Below are 18,213 nucleotides of genomic sequence, written 5' to 3'. Positions count from 1 at the left end.
TGACAAGAGGATAGAACAGTCATAAGTTTGTATGAACATGGTGTGGAAAGCCACAAATCCAAAATGCTAGTGGGAGATGTTAGTAAACCTCTCTCAGAAACTGATCAATAAAAGTAAAACATTAGGCATTTGAAAAACAAAAATAACAGGTGTAGAAAAATGCAAACCTATAATCAAGTGAATAAATATGCTATATCAATAAATCAAAAAGCTAGTTCTAACAGAATAGACACTTTTAACTGATTTCCTGAAAAAGTGGGAAAAAAAGTAAAAGAAAAATGGAAACAGCTTAATGTATGGAAGGTTTTTAAAATACTATGTGCAACTTTGTGAATAAATTTTTTAAAAGCTAGATCAAATAGACAATTTTTCAAGAAGAATGTAAATTATGAAAGCTGGTCAAAAGAAACATAATGGTTGAATAACACTAATTCCTACTGGGGAAAACCTATCCCTACAATAGTAAGGTTATAGAAAAATTCTAACAAATTTTTATGAATAGATAATCCCAGTTTATAGAAACAATTTCAGAGCACACAAAAAAATGGCAGTCTTCTTAATTCTTTATTTGAGGCCAGCATAAATCTCAGACTAAAATTGAGCGAGAATAGTGATAAAACAGAAAGGTACATGAAAATCACATATAATTGAAAATTCCTAAATAAAATAGCAGCAAATCAAATACATCAGCCCATTAAAAGAATAACATTATGACCAACTATGGTTTATTACAAAAAAGTTTTATTCAATATTAGCAAGTCAAATGGAATAATTCACTATATTAATGGGTAAATATATTATCATCTCTATAGATGAAGGGAATGTATCTTATTAAATGCAACATGTATATTCACCAAATCTCAAAGTAAGCTAGATATATCATGAAATGTATCTACACTTAAATGTTATCTACAATGGTGAAACATACAAAACCTTTCTATGATGACAAGAAACAGTAATGCTTATGACTGACATTACTACTAACTATACAGGCAATAAACTATTAATCTTGGAATGAAGGAAAAAAAACGCAGTCATTATTTGCAGTCATGATTATTTGCCAGGAAAATCCAAGAGAATCACCAAAAAGCTATTAGAATACAAGAGTAAAATAAGACAGAAACAAAATAAATAAAAGTGGATAAACTTTCAGTACAGCAGTAAAAAAATCATTCAATAAATGCTATGAAAAATAGATTCCACTCACACTAGCAATGACAATTATAAAACTGTAGTAAAATGAGATGTTCGATGAAACTCAATGAAAATGTATATATGATCTAAAGAGAGAGAGATTACTTAGTATTGAATGAGATAACAGATGAAACTATTAACTTTTTATAACTCCAGAAAATTTCCTATGAAATTGTCATGGAACTAACAAAATGTTTCCATAATTTATGCACAAAAGAAATGTGGAAAAAGAACATAGAAATTTTTAATTAGAAGAAAAGAACAATATGGGGAATGGCCTGTCACAACTGATATTCTAGTATAACAATGTAGTATTGTGCAGGAATTAAATTTAAAATATCAGCAGATCAGAATAAATGATTTAGAAACAAACGCGCACTTATATGGGAATTGTATATATGATAAAGGTGGCATTTCACATGATTGGATTAAGGATAGACTTTTTAACAAGTGGCGTTTGGAAAACAGACCGTGTTATCTAGAAATTTTTATAAAAGTTAGATTTCTACCTCATACAAAATAATGTCCAGGTGAATCAAAAGTTAAATAAATGTAAAACAATAAAAGAACAGAAAACAATATAGGATAATAATTTTATAATTTGGAGGTGGGAAAACCTCAAAAATCTAGAGTTACTACTGTCAGAGTAAACTATTTAAAACAAAAATTTCAGTGACAAAAACATCATAGACAAATTTATAAGATTAGTGAAAGACCAGGAAAAATGCATTAAATGAGTTCTTACTAATTAATTGGAAAAGCCAAGTCATTTAATAGGGAAATTAGAATAAATTCAAAGAAATACAAATGTCTAATAAACATAAAAAAATTACCAGTCCATCTCATTAGTAATCAAGAAAATCCTAATTAGCACGAGATATCTTTTTTAGCCCATCATAGAGACAAAACATTTAAACATGTGTAATATCCAAGATTGTTGAGGATGAGGGTCTATAGATTTTTTTATAGTGTTGGTGGGAATACCAATTGGTGTAGTCTTTAATTAGGACAATTTGGCCATGTGTCATTAAAATTTAAAATGCACACACATTTACCGTTTCAGAGATTCTAGCAATCTGTACGCATTCCTTTTATTGGCAATGTTGCAGAAGAGATCTAAATCACTAGGAACAACCAAGGAAAACGTGTTTCAGGATGGGGTCCGTAAACCACATTCATAAATACAGTTTTCAAGGTTTTATTACATCATATGGCTACAGTCATTTTACAGAGTACTTGAAACTCATACTGTGGCCTCACTCAAAGGCTAACTTCCAAAGAAAAAAGAATAAGGCGTTGGCTAGATTGCCTTATATTTTGTGGTTACTATTTTCAGCTGCATAAAATCCTTTTGCCAAACGAGGAAGTTGCTGGCTTTTAGAAAGCCTCATCTTCTTTTAGCTAAAAGGCACTTTGAGAAGTAATGTTAAACCATTTATAATTTCAGCCATGTTTAATTAACTTCCACATTCTTTAATTCGGCAATCTCATTTCCAACCATCTCATGCAAAGAGACATGGAAGTTAACTGTAACATTATTTTAAGTAGTGAAAAAAAAAATTGCAAACAATAAACTACTTAGAAAATGGTTAATTAACTATTTGCCCATATTAAAGAATATTATGCAATTAAAAACATGAAAAAATTTCCAAGACACGTTTAGTGCAAAAGGCAAGTTACAGAAAATACATTGTGAAATCCCAGTTTCATGAAAACAAAATAAAATCTTTATAGAAATGTGTGTACAAAAATGCTTATTGGAAATGACTAGAAATTATACATCAAATAGTGAACAGAAGTTCCTTCTATAGCAGGATAGGTAGTTTCCATTTTTTATTAGTTTCCTAATTTTTTTTGAGAATGGTCATGTACTACTTCTGCAAAAAAGGAAGTTTTGAAAAACATGAATGTTTACATTTAGTGATTGTGTATATATAGAATGTTTAAAGTTTATATGTATATATATATTAGATATAGCCTGTTATTATATACCAACCATAAGAAAATAATTAGTAGTATTTACTAAATAATGAAATATTTAAAAGTTGCAATGTTTGAATTTAAAAAGATGGTTTAGTTTTCATTTGGATGTATGACAACATAGAGACACAGTCTGAGAACCCATTTTAGAAAAGACTATTCCAATTAGCAAATTTATTAAGTTTCAGTATGAAAATTTCCAGAGGCAAGCTCTGGCATTTAATTATTAGAAAAGTAACACAACAGTACAGTTTATAGAGTAAGTTGACAAAAAACTAAATTTCTCTGTCTAATATAAAATAATCTTTTTATTAAGAAAAATGCATGAAGTTAACTAGAGGAGATATAGTGTATAAATTTTTCAAACTGTACAGTAGAATATATGGTGTGAAAATGATCATGAAAGAAATAGAAAAATAGTGAGAATTCTTTCAAGTCTCTTAAAATTCACTTTTGAGTCATGGTAAGATACATGAACAACTTCATAAAAATTTAGTAGATTGTTTCCCTTTTTTGTCCCTGTGACTATATCAGGCTAATGCTGTATCGTAAATTTGAAATTTGCTCAGAGTATAGATCTTAAGTGTTCTCACCACACACACACATATGCACTCACACACACACACACACAGTAACTATGTGAAGTGACAGATGTATGAATTAACTTGACTATAGAAATCATTTCATAATGTATACATATAACAAATCATCTCATTGTACACCTTAAACGTATACAATTTTACTTATCAATTATATCTCAATAAAATTGGAAAAAAATGGTCAAGTCAACAAATGGAAGTCAGTCAAACCAAAGTATATATTTCGCTACGTACATAAAATAATGGCTTCAACAAATTGCCTGAGAATTCCGGGTATCCACTGCGGTTTCAGGGCCAGTCTCATAACTTTTTACTGAGGTTTTCCTTTTGCTGGTGCGCTAAGGAGAAAGGCCTAGTAGAGTCAGTATAATGACCATAAGCTTGAGCAGAAAGGACTTAAAGCACAAATGATATTATGAATCGTACAAAGTTCACTGAAGTTAAGGATGTGATTTGTATACCACCATCAGTATAGTCTATTCCTGTGTCACTTGACATTTTTCTCCTATGAGAATGAGGAGATCCACCATGATTCTCTGTTACTCACTGTTCACGGCTGACATGCTAAGGCTTCAATGGTGAATAGTGCAAGAACAAATACAAATTTTTGTACTGCTGTTTTCAATGAAACTTCAGTACGTGGGATTTTTGTAATATTCAAAGCATCTCAAGTAGAAAAAAAAAGTTCAAACCAGTCACCAGATCCAAAATTAGCATTTTATTCAGAATGCTGGGGTCAGAGGTGTATCATTTATATTCTGGTACACAATACAGAGGCAAAGCTGTTGTCAGAAGTCTCTCCAGTTTAAAAGCTTTTTTTTTTCATTTTTTTTTTTTAAAAACACACACTTAGTGCCACCAGTGTCAGGCCGCCCCTTTCTTTTCCTTTCTTTCCTTTTTTTTTTTATTTTTTGGTACAAATTATGTAAAACATTTGTGCTAAGAACTTTTCTCCCTCCCCAAACAACAAAAAAAGAAAATAAAAAAAATTAAAAATTAAAAATTAAAAATTGAGTATTCTAACTACAGCTCAACAATTGAATCAAATGTCACTTTGTTTGTAAATACTTTATCCATAACGAAAGATATAAACATGCAAAAAACCTGAATCCATTGTCCAAATAATACATACACATGTTCTGAAGTTTCTTCACTTCTCCATAGACTATGCCAATAAAACATTATGTACACATATCATTTTTACAGTGAAGTGGAAAAAATACAGTAAATAAAAAAAGTGTACATGGATTAAGACCAAAATGTGTCTAACATTCTAGTTTATGAAAAAATTCAAATTTTGCTACAAATCGATGATATGAAAACTCCCTTTATTTGCAACCAGCTGCGTAAGTTTTAAGATTTTAGTGGAAAAAAAAAAATCTAAAGTCTAAAACTAGAAGTAATGTACATTTTCCAATCTCATGGTTTCTTCCCCCAAGATAATAAAATCTCTCCATGAGTTTTTGTTTGTTTGTTTAATTCTGTATTTTAATAAAAGCAAATGCAATGTAACAAAAATGTGTTGAAGCATATCATGGTTTAACTTACTGCTCCCACCACAAAATATTTTGTCTTTTACTCATCATTTCAGAAATCAGTACCATTAAAGCCTTAAACATAAAACTAATTCCAATCTGAAAAAGGTACAAAAAGGCACATAAAATCCCAGTGCTTCTGTACTGTAAAATTCAAGTGTAACTGAGCTCAGTGTTTTTCCAAACAGTATTGGATCACTGATATTCCCTCTGAGCCCAAATTGGTTTGCAGCCTATGCCCAAGCCTCCAGCAAGCACTGTGCTAGTAGACTACAAAGTTAAAGCCTAGCTTCTGAATGCTTTTTGGGAATATCAGTTGAAATTGTTTGTACTTGTCCAAAAACCAAGTTCACCCTGAAGTTCAGTCATCACCTCCACCATACATGTCAGCAAGTTTCTTGAAGCGTGGCCCCCAGTCATTCAGGTAGTCATAGTCCTGCTCGCCACCACTACTTGAGGAATTAAGGGAGCTCAAGGATCCAGCGGTGGAGCCACTGCCCTCATAGTCAAAGACTAAGAGGGAGTCATATGGTGGAGCTGTGGGATCATTGTCAGCAGCTTTAAGGCCCTAAAGACAAAGAAAGAATGACGAGAGGGTTACAACTGGCAAATCCACAAGCAGATCCTTCTGTTCCCAAAGGATCAAACACTTATTTGTAAGTTTCTACCTGCAGACCACATTTTCAACCCATAGAAGTTGAGGTCATCACCATGTTTCAAAGTTAGACAAAAACTAACTTATGTCTTTCTTCTGCAAAGAAAGACCCCTAAGGAGTCTAGCTCAGTGAGGCCAAGGCATACAATGGCAGGTGGTTAACTGGAGAATGTGCTTGTCAGATGACAAAAACAAATGTCTAACTGCTTGAAGCTGAGAAGGCAGAATCTTAAATGAAATCTGGTAATGCATCTGTGTAATAGTGCATTGGGCAGAAATAGTTTTGAGTGGGTAATTATTGGTGGAGTAAGTTACATGAAATAAGACACAGGGCTGTGAAATCATGTGATACACGGACCCTAATTTATCCAGAGTGAGAGTCAAAGGATTTTGACAATGAACAGGTTGAATATGAATTATATGCAAGACAAAGAAAGGGACATACATGTGAGTGTCCTATAGTTCTTTCTCTCTACAAGCTTACAATCTAGCATAACAGGCACTACTATATTATGAAATAAATGATAAATAAGAAACAAAACTATGAAGGCTAGGCGAATGTCATCAAAGTGTTAAAAAAAATTCAGACAAGCACTGATATCTAGGCGTTCAAAGAGGAAGTGGCATTGTATTTGACCTAAATTTGGAAGGATATCAAAGGAAGAATAAAGACAAGGCCAGATGTGATTACAATATAAGGAAGATTACTCATAAATCATTTATGTTCTTCACAAAACATAAAGTGTGAAATTAATTGATAAATTGTGAGAAAAAAGTATTATTTTTTAAGAATACAGTGATTTCTAGCTCCCACAGGCCCTAGAAAAGTCATGCTCTAATATCTATACGTAGGATATATACTGGGTGGAGAGAGGGAATTTCGAAACACACACACACACACACACACAGACACACACACACACACACACACACACTCCTAAAAAGAATTTAAAAAATAAAAACCAATGTAATTATTATCTATAAACTTAACTCCTATAAAAACTGTTTTAGTATATAATTCATATATCTGCAGTTAATTCATAATTATGCTCTACAAAACTTTTAAGGATTTAATACTAGGTCCTTTTGGTGTTTTCTCTAATTTTTTCCCAATTACATTCTAGCACTCCCAAGATCTACCAACATCAGTCTCTAAGCAATCATTCTCTTTTTCCACAACTCTGCTTTTAAAATGCTGGTGGGCTTATGGTGGTCTCACTTATCCAAGATGCCATGGACCATCCTATCTTAGATCAATCCTTCTGATCCACATGTATTTTATGAGGATATGTATGTGATTTTTATTTTTTCACCCACAGTTAACATAACTTGAGAAAGAAGTAAGCCTTTGTTTTGTAAGCCAACAATGCTTTGGAGTTGTTAGTTACTGTAGTCTTAGTTCGCAAAAGCCCAAGAAGTCATTCATTCATTTTGTTTGCACTTATTTATTCAATTCAAGACATATTTATTATCTATAATGTAATGTATTCTGCTTAGTGTGAGGACACAGCTGTTGATAAGGTAGATACAATGCCTGCCTTCCTGGAGTTTATATTCCTACGTTAGCATGTACCCTCTTTTCCTTTTCCCTGTGAAGTCTAGCAACTGTAAATTTAAGCGACTCCTTTTGTTCACCTAATTAATCACTTAATTCTTTAAGTGATTCCTTTAGTTCAGCAATGTCTAATGTGGGTCCACACATGAATTGGACCTAAGAAAGATCTGAAGAAAAATAAAGAAAAATCAAGGAAATTCCCGATAAGTAAAATGGGTCTCTGAAGACAAATATTAAGTTTTCACCATGACCTTAAGTAAAACTGCTTTATAATACAGACAACAGGGACAGTGGCAAGGTTACTGTGTTTAGGTCATCAATTCAAATTTTAAGCGAAAATACATGCAGAACACTATCCAATCCTTAAGGTGTCAGCACCAAACTGGAGTAATGGAAAGGTTGAGACTAAAATTAGCTCTAAAGAATCGATGGCAGGGAATCAAGTCTGTCTGGATTCAGTGGAGAGAAAAGCGGTGGCCTGTGTTTACTGTGACTTGGGAATAAACACTAGAAGCTGTCTGGTCTTCACTGCTGTGTTAAAGGACCAGAGACTCTTCATGAAGTGTAAGACACCTAATTCAATTCCTTAAAATAAATATAATGCTAGTGATAATCTAGTCCCACAGTCACTATTGAGAGTCTCAAAAATATTTGTTTCTTTAAAAATTATTTTTACCTCTTGCCTTGGCTTTCTGAATATCCTGGTAATTATCAAATCTATGTTTTCTTTTTTTAAAAAAGTTAGGCCATAAAATCCATGAGAGATCACTGTGCTATGCTAGAGCATCACACACTGTCTCAGGTTTTAATAATTATAAAAGGGCAAAAACCACTGAACTTTTCAAGAATTCTTAGGCAAGCCATCTTTCTAGGCTGAAGGTTAGTACTTTAAGTCCCTTCTACCTGGATAGCTCTGATTTTTATCCAAGAATAAAATGGGACTCTTGGATGAGGCATTATATAAACCCTGGGTACTATTTTGGTAATTCTAAAAAATCATAGTCAAATCCTGAGCAGCTGACAGTGACAGGCATGAAACCAGAGTGAATGAATGTACAGAAGAAATCCAGTGGGCCACAGAACCTTCTGGTCCGCCTTTACTGATTCCTTTATTCTTAGGTGCGGACACCTTTTCACATGATGTGTAACAAACATACTGCTGCCAAGTTTAAAAACTAACTGCATGAGTTTTCTCTCATCAAAGTTTGACTAAATCTAGAAGAGCATGTGCTTGTTTCGCTGTTCCAGGACACACAGATCTTGAACTCTGGATAAATCCGAACTATTTTCTATAGTTTGAGATGCCTCTGAAAAATGAAAGAGCTGTGGTTCTTGCTTAATTCTTGCTAGGCTTATACTTACAGACTTCTGATCCTATGCTTTATGAGTGCAGACATGCTTTTATAGGGACTACAGAACTCACATTCTTCAGTGGAGGAGCCCATGAGGGATATAAGAGGAAAGAGGTGCTACCGATTCCCCGACATTCTGTCTTCTATTGTCTCAGTGCCACTGCCTTAGTCGAAGTCCTCATTATACCCTTCCTGGACGACAGTAAAAGCCGTTCTAACTTGTCTCCTGTCCCCAGCACTATTCCTGCTTCTTTTCTACAAGCCACTATTGGTTTCTCCCTCAGACATTACTTGATGTCATTCTCCCAAGTAAAATTCTGATTGCTCTCTATCACCTATAAAAGTATTTCCCAAATAAAGGAGGAGTTCCTCTGGGAGTATGCAAGATGATTTTTAATTGGTGCACACGCACTTTAAAACAATTCCTTTTATTTAAATATCTTAAGTTAAAAATTATAAGTTTAAGTAAACAATAACTGAAGTTTGCAGACATGAAAAAATTAGAAGGTGTTCCTCAAATACCTGATATTTGGGTAGCCTATAGGATAAAGTCAAAAGTCTTCAGAGGCACATTCAATGAACCTAGACTGTTCCCCTATCTCTCTGTTTCAGCTGGTCTCAACTCCAGCAACCACAACTGATCTGATCACCAGAATCTCCTCTAACCTAAAAATGTCACGTGCTTATGTACCTCCATGCTATGGGCGTATTCACTTTCTGCTAGCCGAAATGTGTTTCCCTTTGTTTGAAATGTCTTCTCTCATATTTCTCCCTCTGATTAATATTCATTGATTGATTCATCCATCCATCCATCCATCCATCCATCCATCCATCCATCCATCCATCCATCCATCCAAGCCAATTAAAAATATCACTCCTAACTACATGAATTTCCCCCCAGCCATGACTGGAAATAATTCCTGGAGTCTCTTTGGTCCCCTTTAATTTTATTGCCAAGTTTTGGTTACACTAGATTGTGACATCCCTTTCTGCAGAGGTTATCTGTATTCATTTCATATCCTACTGTCCAACACAGTGCCTAACATCGTGCAGGTAGTCTACGAGGTAACTTTGTACTGCTGTCCTGAGTAGTTTTTAATTTTCTACTGCTGTTCTGGGCTTAGTTTTTTATACAGCATCTTGTTCATATTTACATTTACTTTTAAGAAGAAGCTAGGATCCAGGTTTAAATATATGTGGACATACAGGTGTACCATGTTTACATTACAGTGGAATTCTGTGCCCTCTCCGAGAATTTCATTTTACTTAAAGCAATTTTTTTTTTGCAAGAAGAGGTTTTTATTTTTTTTTATTTACAATTAGAGGGCAGCAGAAAGTTTTCACTCCTGACAGATAACTTGTGATAGTAATTAATATGACAGTGATAATAATTAAGAGATTTTGTTATGTGACAGGAACTACACCAAGTATTTTTACATGGACTATCTCACTTAGTCCTCATTGCAATCTTAAAAAGTAGCTCTAGTATTATCCTCATTTTATATATCAGAAAACTGGAAATCCAACAGGTTAAATCCAAAGATCCTGATCTTGTACAAAGCAACAGAGTTGTTAGGTAAGGCAACTGGATTTGAACCCAAACACCCAACTCTTTTAAAAGTGGATGGAAGTATTTTAAAAAAGGCAAATTAAATTTAATAATTAGGAGATAAAAGGCAAAAGTTTTAAACTTTAGTAGTTTCAAACAAGTTATTCTAGAAGTGCCCTCCATATGTTTTAAATGATATTAATCAAAAGTCAGTCTTTTAACAGAAGTATGCCCTTGGTTTTTATACTTCTGAGATAAAGAAATATATAGGATTAGTAAAGTTCTTGAAGGTATGCTAATACCTAATGTCAGGCTGAGATTAAATAAATTTGTTTCAACTTATCACCCTCTGAAGGTTATGTTTAAAAATCTCAAAATAGAATGAAATTCTCTAGTTGAAATTCAAAAATGTGTGATTTGTTTTACTTTACCTATCAGACTGGAAATATTATCATTTTTGATATTTGAGGCAAAATTCATTCATTATTTAAATAAACAAACTAGAAACTGTTCTCATGAGCTTACCTATTCCTCACATCTATAAAAGACACTCCAATTATAATCACTACTATATTATTCTTACTTTGGAACATTCAGTACTATGTTAAATCAAATAAGAACTGGAGATAAAGAAATCTGTTTGCATTTTAAATGTTTTTATAAATGTATTTATAAAATATGCTCGAGTTCTTTCTAAACACCATCAACTGTTTTAAAACTTCACATGTATTTATTTTTATCCATCCAGTTACAGGAAGATATTGAGCAAGTCTTCATGGTTGTTTTAGATGGAAGAATCCATGTGGCACGTATGAGTGTTATTTCTGACTAAGGGCTGGTGACAGTTTCATCCCCCTGAATTTTCCTGCAGAACTGACCATCACATCCCTGGATAATCTTTTTAGTTGCTTTCGGTGAAACTTTAACCTCTTTTGACTTTTTTCCTGTGTCAAATGTAGGGCATTGCTGTGTATAGATGTTTAGTCACCCTTCTCTTGCACTGTTCTCTGTCTTATAATCACATTCAGTGTCATAGACTCAGTGCCATTTGGGGGATGATTTCCAAATGTTATTCTTTCACCCATTCATGTACTCACCAAACCAATGTGTCCCACACAGCCTCCCTGGGATATGGGAGGGCTCTGGTGGGAGGCAGAAGGGAAAACATTGGGATAGGAGTTCTGAAGAGAGGTGAGTCCTGGGTAAGATGGGAGGCCACTGCATGGTGCCTACTCTGCACCGTATACCCGAATCCTTCTTGGAGTGGTAAAAACTTAGTGAAAAAACTAACATCTAGAAAAAGGGTGAAGGGCATCCCACACAAAAAGAATAGCATGAGAACAGACACTAACATGGAATTATAAGCTGAGCTTAGGAACTACAAGCAGAGATCTCTGTTGCTTGTCTGTAAGATGCAGGTTGGGGAGAGGCCTGAGGTGAAACTGGAATGCCAACCAGATGCAATGGGTCTCCTATGCCTGGCAAAGTAAAGCTTCAGGTATCAATGTTTGTTTAGTAGAAGGACCATGCTAATAGCAAAGTAAGCAGCACACACAGAGAATCCAGATCTAATTTCTTTTTTTTATCTACATATCATTGGCACAGTTATGTACACACAGTGCACATTCAAGAGTTATTTGCTGAATGAATGAGTCTAAACTAAGCTCAAGATGATTTCAAAATGAGCCATTTTTAACAAACACAGACAATCTCCACATTATGAATTGATTGTATTCTAGAAGTTAATCTGCAAGTCAGTTGTTTGGCACAAAGTTTTTCATATACGTATTGACATAGGTTCCTTATGGCTTCAAGCCACTTTTTAGGCTCTGTACTTGGGCACTGTTTTGGGGAAAGTAAATTCCAAGTGGAAACTCCTACTGTAACTCTTTCTATTGTGGCTAGAAGGAAGAGTTGGATAACTGAATCTTGTTAACTAGATCCGCTTCTTTACCTACTGAAGAAAATCCAGTTCCAGTAAAAAAAAGATGAATGAACACATGCATAGACACAAACACATACACACGAACAAATGCAAGGCACACACTAAAACACCACTTGGGACAACCAAGTTGTTCCAAGTTACATTTTCTGAGTAATATAGTGAAAGGCTCCCGACTTGGGCCCTAGTGAATCCCCATCGACTGCAAATCGGGTGGTGCTCAAAATTTCATGCCACATTATTTAAATTCCTTAAAACAACAAGAGCTCTCAACATACTAGATTCTTAGGTTACACAAAGGTGAACAAGAAATAGTCCCCGTTCAGAAGAGAAACATACATGCTTCCTGGGAAAGAGAAATACTGACAGTTACATTCCAGTGGTGGGGGCTATGGCATAAGCTTCTTTTGACCCTTCCCAGAGGTATCCAAGAAGCCTTCACAGAGAAGGAGATGTTTGAACTGAGTCTGAAGACTGAATGGTTGTCTCCATCTCCATGATGGTCAAGAAGGTAAGGGCTTTGCAGAGTTACTTTATAGTCAAAACTATGATGCTTTGAGAAACTGTAAATAGCGGGGCTGCAGCACAGGAAGGGGATGTGGTGGGGGTAGAAGGCAAGAATCAGATTACATACAGCCTTACAAGTACCACTTACTGCTTCAACTTTATCACTGAGAAAGAAGCACGTCATGGGTGGGATGAAATCTCACGGAATACTGATACTTCAGGGACAAGTGGAAGCATTCAGTTAAGTATTTGTTGAATCATACTGAAGTTAGAATTTTTGCTTTTAAAAAGTCCAGTACCTACATCTACATTCAGAAGATTCACTGTATCTTGAAACCTGACAATTACAAGAATAACTCAACAATTTCTCTTGATGACAAAAACAATAAGTAAAATCATCGGTACTCTTACATCTTCAAAACGATCTGGTCATATATAAATATTCCTGCAAATTCCTCTAACCAGGACTATGTGTAATATACTGGAAAAGTCAGGGCATATTTTTGTAGATAAAGGAGTTACTGATTCTTTATTGTTTTTGCCTTCTATCAGCTTTTAAATCATGTCTACTACAAATTAACCTATTACCTATTTAACAGAAATAAAAATAGTATGTTCAGAAAGCAGCATACACTTTGGAAATATACAATAATAATAGTTGTAAAGATAGATAAATATTCTAACTTTGCTTCAAAACTTTTTTTTTTTACAAACTGTAAGTATATCTAAAAACCTAAGGAAAACTGATTATATATACATAATATACAACTATTTCAAGGAAGCCCAGGAAATAGGACTCTTATTAGCATATGACTGAAGGTAATATATATGACAGATGCATTCCACTTTGTAATGCACTGAGACCAATTCTGATCTTGGAGATACTGAGTGGGAGAATATGGCCAGAGAATATGAGATCTGCCATATATTCGCAATTAATATCAATATGTATTGCTCTCTTATACTTATAAATAAAAATTCAAAAGTAGAATTGCAGTAAAACTATAGACATGATCAAAAGAGCAGCATAAATCATTTTACTTCAAAACTTAAGTATTAAATGTAGCAGAACTCTTGGTCAGTAACAAACTAAAAGAAGGCCATAATAATTTTAACAGTGGAAATCATATGTTATATTCAACAGAGAATTAGCTGCCTCTTACAGAAGCTCTTAAAACTCCTCAACTAGACAAGTATTTAAATCACTTACATAATATTTAATATAGCTGCTCTTTCTACTAATCTCATTTGATGGAACTCTCTAGTCATTGGTAGGTGCTGAATTCTCACCATTTGTGGATTCAGAGTACATACAGTGTGAGGAAAATGAAAATGAACTATTATTACATTCATCAGTGCTAATAAAATTGAAATACACTATTTAATATTGTTAGTCTATTTATTACTTTTAATCTAGGGAAAATCCTTTTGGAGATAGTATGGCTAATACATGATATTATACATGAATTCATGGTAATATACATGAATGTCATTTACAAATGCAGAATATTACTTGATCTCTTTTTGGCTGATCAAAGCAACGGAATCTGTTCTCTGTTACTGAAGCTACGTTTGCTTACAAGGAAAGAAAATTTAAGAAAAACAAGTGTGTTTTAATGGACAATAAAGCAGTACTGCAAGCAATTTGTGGTCTACATAGAGCTAACCATCAGTACAAAATAAATGCCCTTATAAAGAAAGCGAGAATCTCTTTGTACCTCGTTAATGAAATCCCCGATGTCCCCAGGGTGCGGAGCTGCAGATCGGACAGGGTACTGAGGTTCGGCGTGAATGGGCCTCTCATCCAGTCGTCGGATTCCTACAGGCTTGATGGCATCAGGTTCCACAGTATCAGGCTGCTGAAGCTGGCTCAAGTCATAGTCCTGCAAAAGACAAAACCAAAAATCCATGATAGATGTGCATAAAAAATGGAAAATACAACCTTTGTGTTTGAACACATACCCAGAATGCATAGAAATGAGCAGAATTTAACATAATGGAAAAGTTGCCACTATGAGTTTTTCATGTTATGATTAAATATTTCTTTCACACAGCTCTTTCTTCTGTGTTTTTCATTTCTACAGTCTGTGCTCCATCTGTTTTACTATGTTCCTCATCAGTTTCCAATGGAAAACAGCAGTGACACAAGGTCCTACTATAAAATGACTAAAAAACTGACTAGAAAACATAGTTGTACCATAGAAGTGAAGGTAATAACTATATGTTGATGGGGTTCAGGACACACTACCCTAAAAGATGGCACCTTGGCATATTAAGTATCTTAAGTTGAAGTAATTTTTTTAAAAATGGGAGCAACATGAAGGTCACTCTGACCTCCCCCTGCTTCATCTTTTCCCCCAAAACAGGTCATAAAACTCCCAAGTGAAAGGTCTCTTTCTTGTACCAAGAGGAGAGAAGACATTCTTATCACCAGAGACAGGGAATTTGGGGCCAAGAAATCCATACAAACAAACTTTGTCAAACTAACCCTTATCTTCCTAGCTACTTCTTCACCATTTACTAACTGTGGCCCAAACCCTGTTGTCTTGTCAATTATTGACCATTTTATTATTCCTTTTCTAAAAGGTATAAAAGCTTCCTGCTCTAGTCACTTCTTTGGGTCTTCATTCTCTTGTGAAGTCTCTCATGACTTTGTTAGTTTAATTTTCAGACCCAGGCAAGAACTCTAAGAGCATTGAGGAAAACTTTTCCCTCCCTTACGATGTTTTATATATGTTTACATATATATTTTTAAAATTTGATGCAGGTATGTTTTCTTTTTCCTCAAAAAAAAAAAAGGCATTAGTTCATCAGGATTTCAAAGCCATTCTTCATTCCTCTCTCCCTTCAGTGGTCTAATGTAGGCAAAATATGTTTTTTCGTGGGCCCGGTCTGATCCATTTCCTATTTTTCTAAAAAACTGGCTTTTATGTTTTAAAAAGGGTTATTTAAAACAAAAGTAACAACACAGAAGAATGTGTCACAGAGACTGTACATGGCCTACAAAACCTCACTATATGGCCCTTTACAGAAAAATGTTTGCTAACCTCTGGCCCTACAGTGCTAAGCCAGGGAGGGCAGTTTCCTTCCAGTGTGGCTCTGTGGGAACGTTTTAGAAAACAGCCTGTCCACCACTGCTCAGCACAGAGATTGGGCCCTCAGCACTATTTTCAGCTTTAATATCAGCCAGCAAGGCAAGAATGTATAAAGAAACTATCATGTGGAAATGCATCGAATGATTCAAAATTTCAGGTTTGGGCAAATACTTTGCAGTTTTCAAACCCCCAAATTCTGGTGATATAAAATGTCACATTCCCAGCTTACTGAAAATTCTCCAATTTAATGTTGACATTTACAGAAAGTACAGATTTTCTGGTACGCTTTATAATTCAGGCTTTATCTCTGTCTAAAACCAATTTAAAACTGTTTGTAGTATCTCTACAGTGGTTTTGATTTATTCAATGCTTGAATATTTACCACGTTCTGGCAATCTTCTAGGTGCTTTACATATGTTTGCTCATTTAATGCTCTGAACAACACTGTGTGGTATTAAGTTTTATTATCTCCATTTAAAGTCAAGGTAACTCAGCCTCAAATAACCCAAGTAACTAGTCCATGGTTCCAGATCTACTAAGACACAGAAACAGACTGACTCCAAATGTAAAAGACTTCAAAGCCTAGCTCTTTGCACAGTCATTACAAATGAGTCAAATCTGAGCAACAAGGTTGGATTTAGAGAGTAATAAACTAGATGGATGAGTGTGGAAGGTCAGGAATGTGAGTAATGATTAAAATAACAAAGGAGACAAAGAGGAGAAAGGTCACCAACATTCATAACCACTATGTACCAGGTACTATACCATCCTCTTAGTAAGTATTCTAATACTTTCTAACAAGCCTCTGAAGAATGTTTTATTATCATCTTTTTAGATGAAGAAATAGATTCGGGAGGGGTTGAGTAACTTGCCCAAGGTCACACAGCGAGATTGTGATGAGGATGGGAATCAAAATCGGGTGTGTTTGACTTCGAAGCGTAGATCTAAAACCTAACACAGTGTTCCTGACAACACTCGCCTAAACAACTCCTTACCAAGATATTCAGCTAACCTAACTGGCAAAGGCACTGAGGAAAAGCCCCTCCCCCTCAGCAGCGTACAGGTGATATGAGAGGTGAGGCAGGTGCACAGAGAGTAGGACAAGCCAGCCTAGCAAGTAAACTTGGTATGTTGCAAGTATAACAGGCTCAAGAGTGGGAAAACGGGCATTAGGTTTGAACCTGGAACAGTATATGGGCTAGGGAGAAAGGGTCATTCTTGAAGAATCAACAGCATGAGCAAAGGCATGGGAATACTATTCTCTCTTGTATAATACGAGTATTTCATATCGTCCATACAGAAATTGAATGAAAATATCTTGATCTTGCACAAATGTGTTCCACTTAAAATTTTCTAAAATTTATGAGCTATTTATAGAATGTTAAAGGCACACAATGATATAACTAATGAGAAATGTTAAAATATTATAAAAAGTAAAAAGATTTACTTAGAAAATTTTAAATGCTTATATACCAAGAAACATGTTTTTCCAGGTCATGTTTAATTGCTTAACTACAGAACATAACAGAATAGGGTAAACTGTGAATAACTGTGCCTTCTGATAATTATCAAAGCTTTTTGTAAAAAGAGGAAACCACTGTAAGTATAATGATAAGTTAATAAATATTTTTGTGCTGAGGCTGTAAAATGCTTTACTCTAAGTCTGAATTACACGAAATTAAGTAATTGAATCTTATGTTTAAGTACTGTGTTTTACATGGTGACATATTCCTTGATAGTCCTCTATATATTATCTAATAATTCAGGATAAGAATGCAAAGGAGTTTCTTTGGTATAACTGGAGACAAATGAGGCAAGCGGGCTTTGCTTATGCTATTCTTTACCTAGAAAGAACTTGTCTACCCTGATTTCTTATATACTCTCACTATATCCAAAGGTTACAAACACAAATACATTTGGGTTGGCTAGCAGTGTTTTAAAATTGTTCTAGTAAGTTGCCAATATTTCACCTGAAAATAGGAAGATCTGGCAAAATGGAGCTTATGCTCTGACATAACAATTTGCTATAGCTGATAGTAACTGTATCCTTAGGGTAAGGACAGGATTTCCACCTGGCTTGCTTCACTTATTACTGTATTCATATAGCAGCATATTAAGTTACAGATTTTATATCTTTCTTTTGATACCCTTTTCCTACTAACTTAAGAACCTGAGAGCAGAAATAGTCTTTTAACATATCTGGGGTCCTGCTCAGTCTTTTCCACCATCAGTACATCAGGTCCATAGAAA

The 18,213-nt window shown here is 34.6% G+C and overlaps 1 protein-coding gene across 3 annotated transcripts in view; it reads right to left on the bottom strand.

The window, feature by feature from the left end:
• Positions 1-4,471: 4,471 nt before the first annotated feature.
• The window catches only part of CDH2 (cadherin 2), a 197,157-nt gene continuing 183,415 nt past the window's right edge, over positions 4,472-18,213 (bottom strand). For 2 of the 3 annotated variants that reach the window (XM_011360391.2, XM_023530796.1), the window contains 2 exons: positions 14,587-14,751; positions 4,477-5,876 (listed from right to left, as the gene is read on the bottom strand). In XM_011360391.2, coding sequence (XP_011358693.1) covers positions 5,670-5,876; positions 14,587-14,751 — 372 coding nt within the window. In that variant the 3' untranslated portion in view covers positions 4,477-5,669. Of the gene's footprint in view, positions 5,877-14,586; positions 14,752-18,213 lie in introns of all 3 variants that reach the window. The other variant, XM_011360390.2, reaches the window with a different exon arrangement.

This window comes from Pteropus vampyrus, unplaced genomic scaffold (genome assembly GCF_000151845.1).
Source record: "Pteropus vampyrus isolate Shadow unplaced genomic scaffold, Pvam_2.0 Scaffold55, whole genome shotgun sequence".
NCBI lineage: Eukaryota > Metazoa > Chordata > Mammalia > Chiroptera > Pteropodidae > Pteropus > Pteropus vampyrus.
The sequence above is the reverse complement of the archived record's forward strand: the minus strand, read 5'-3'. Positions and strand labels throughout refer to the sequence as shown.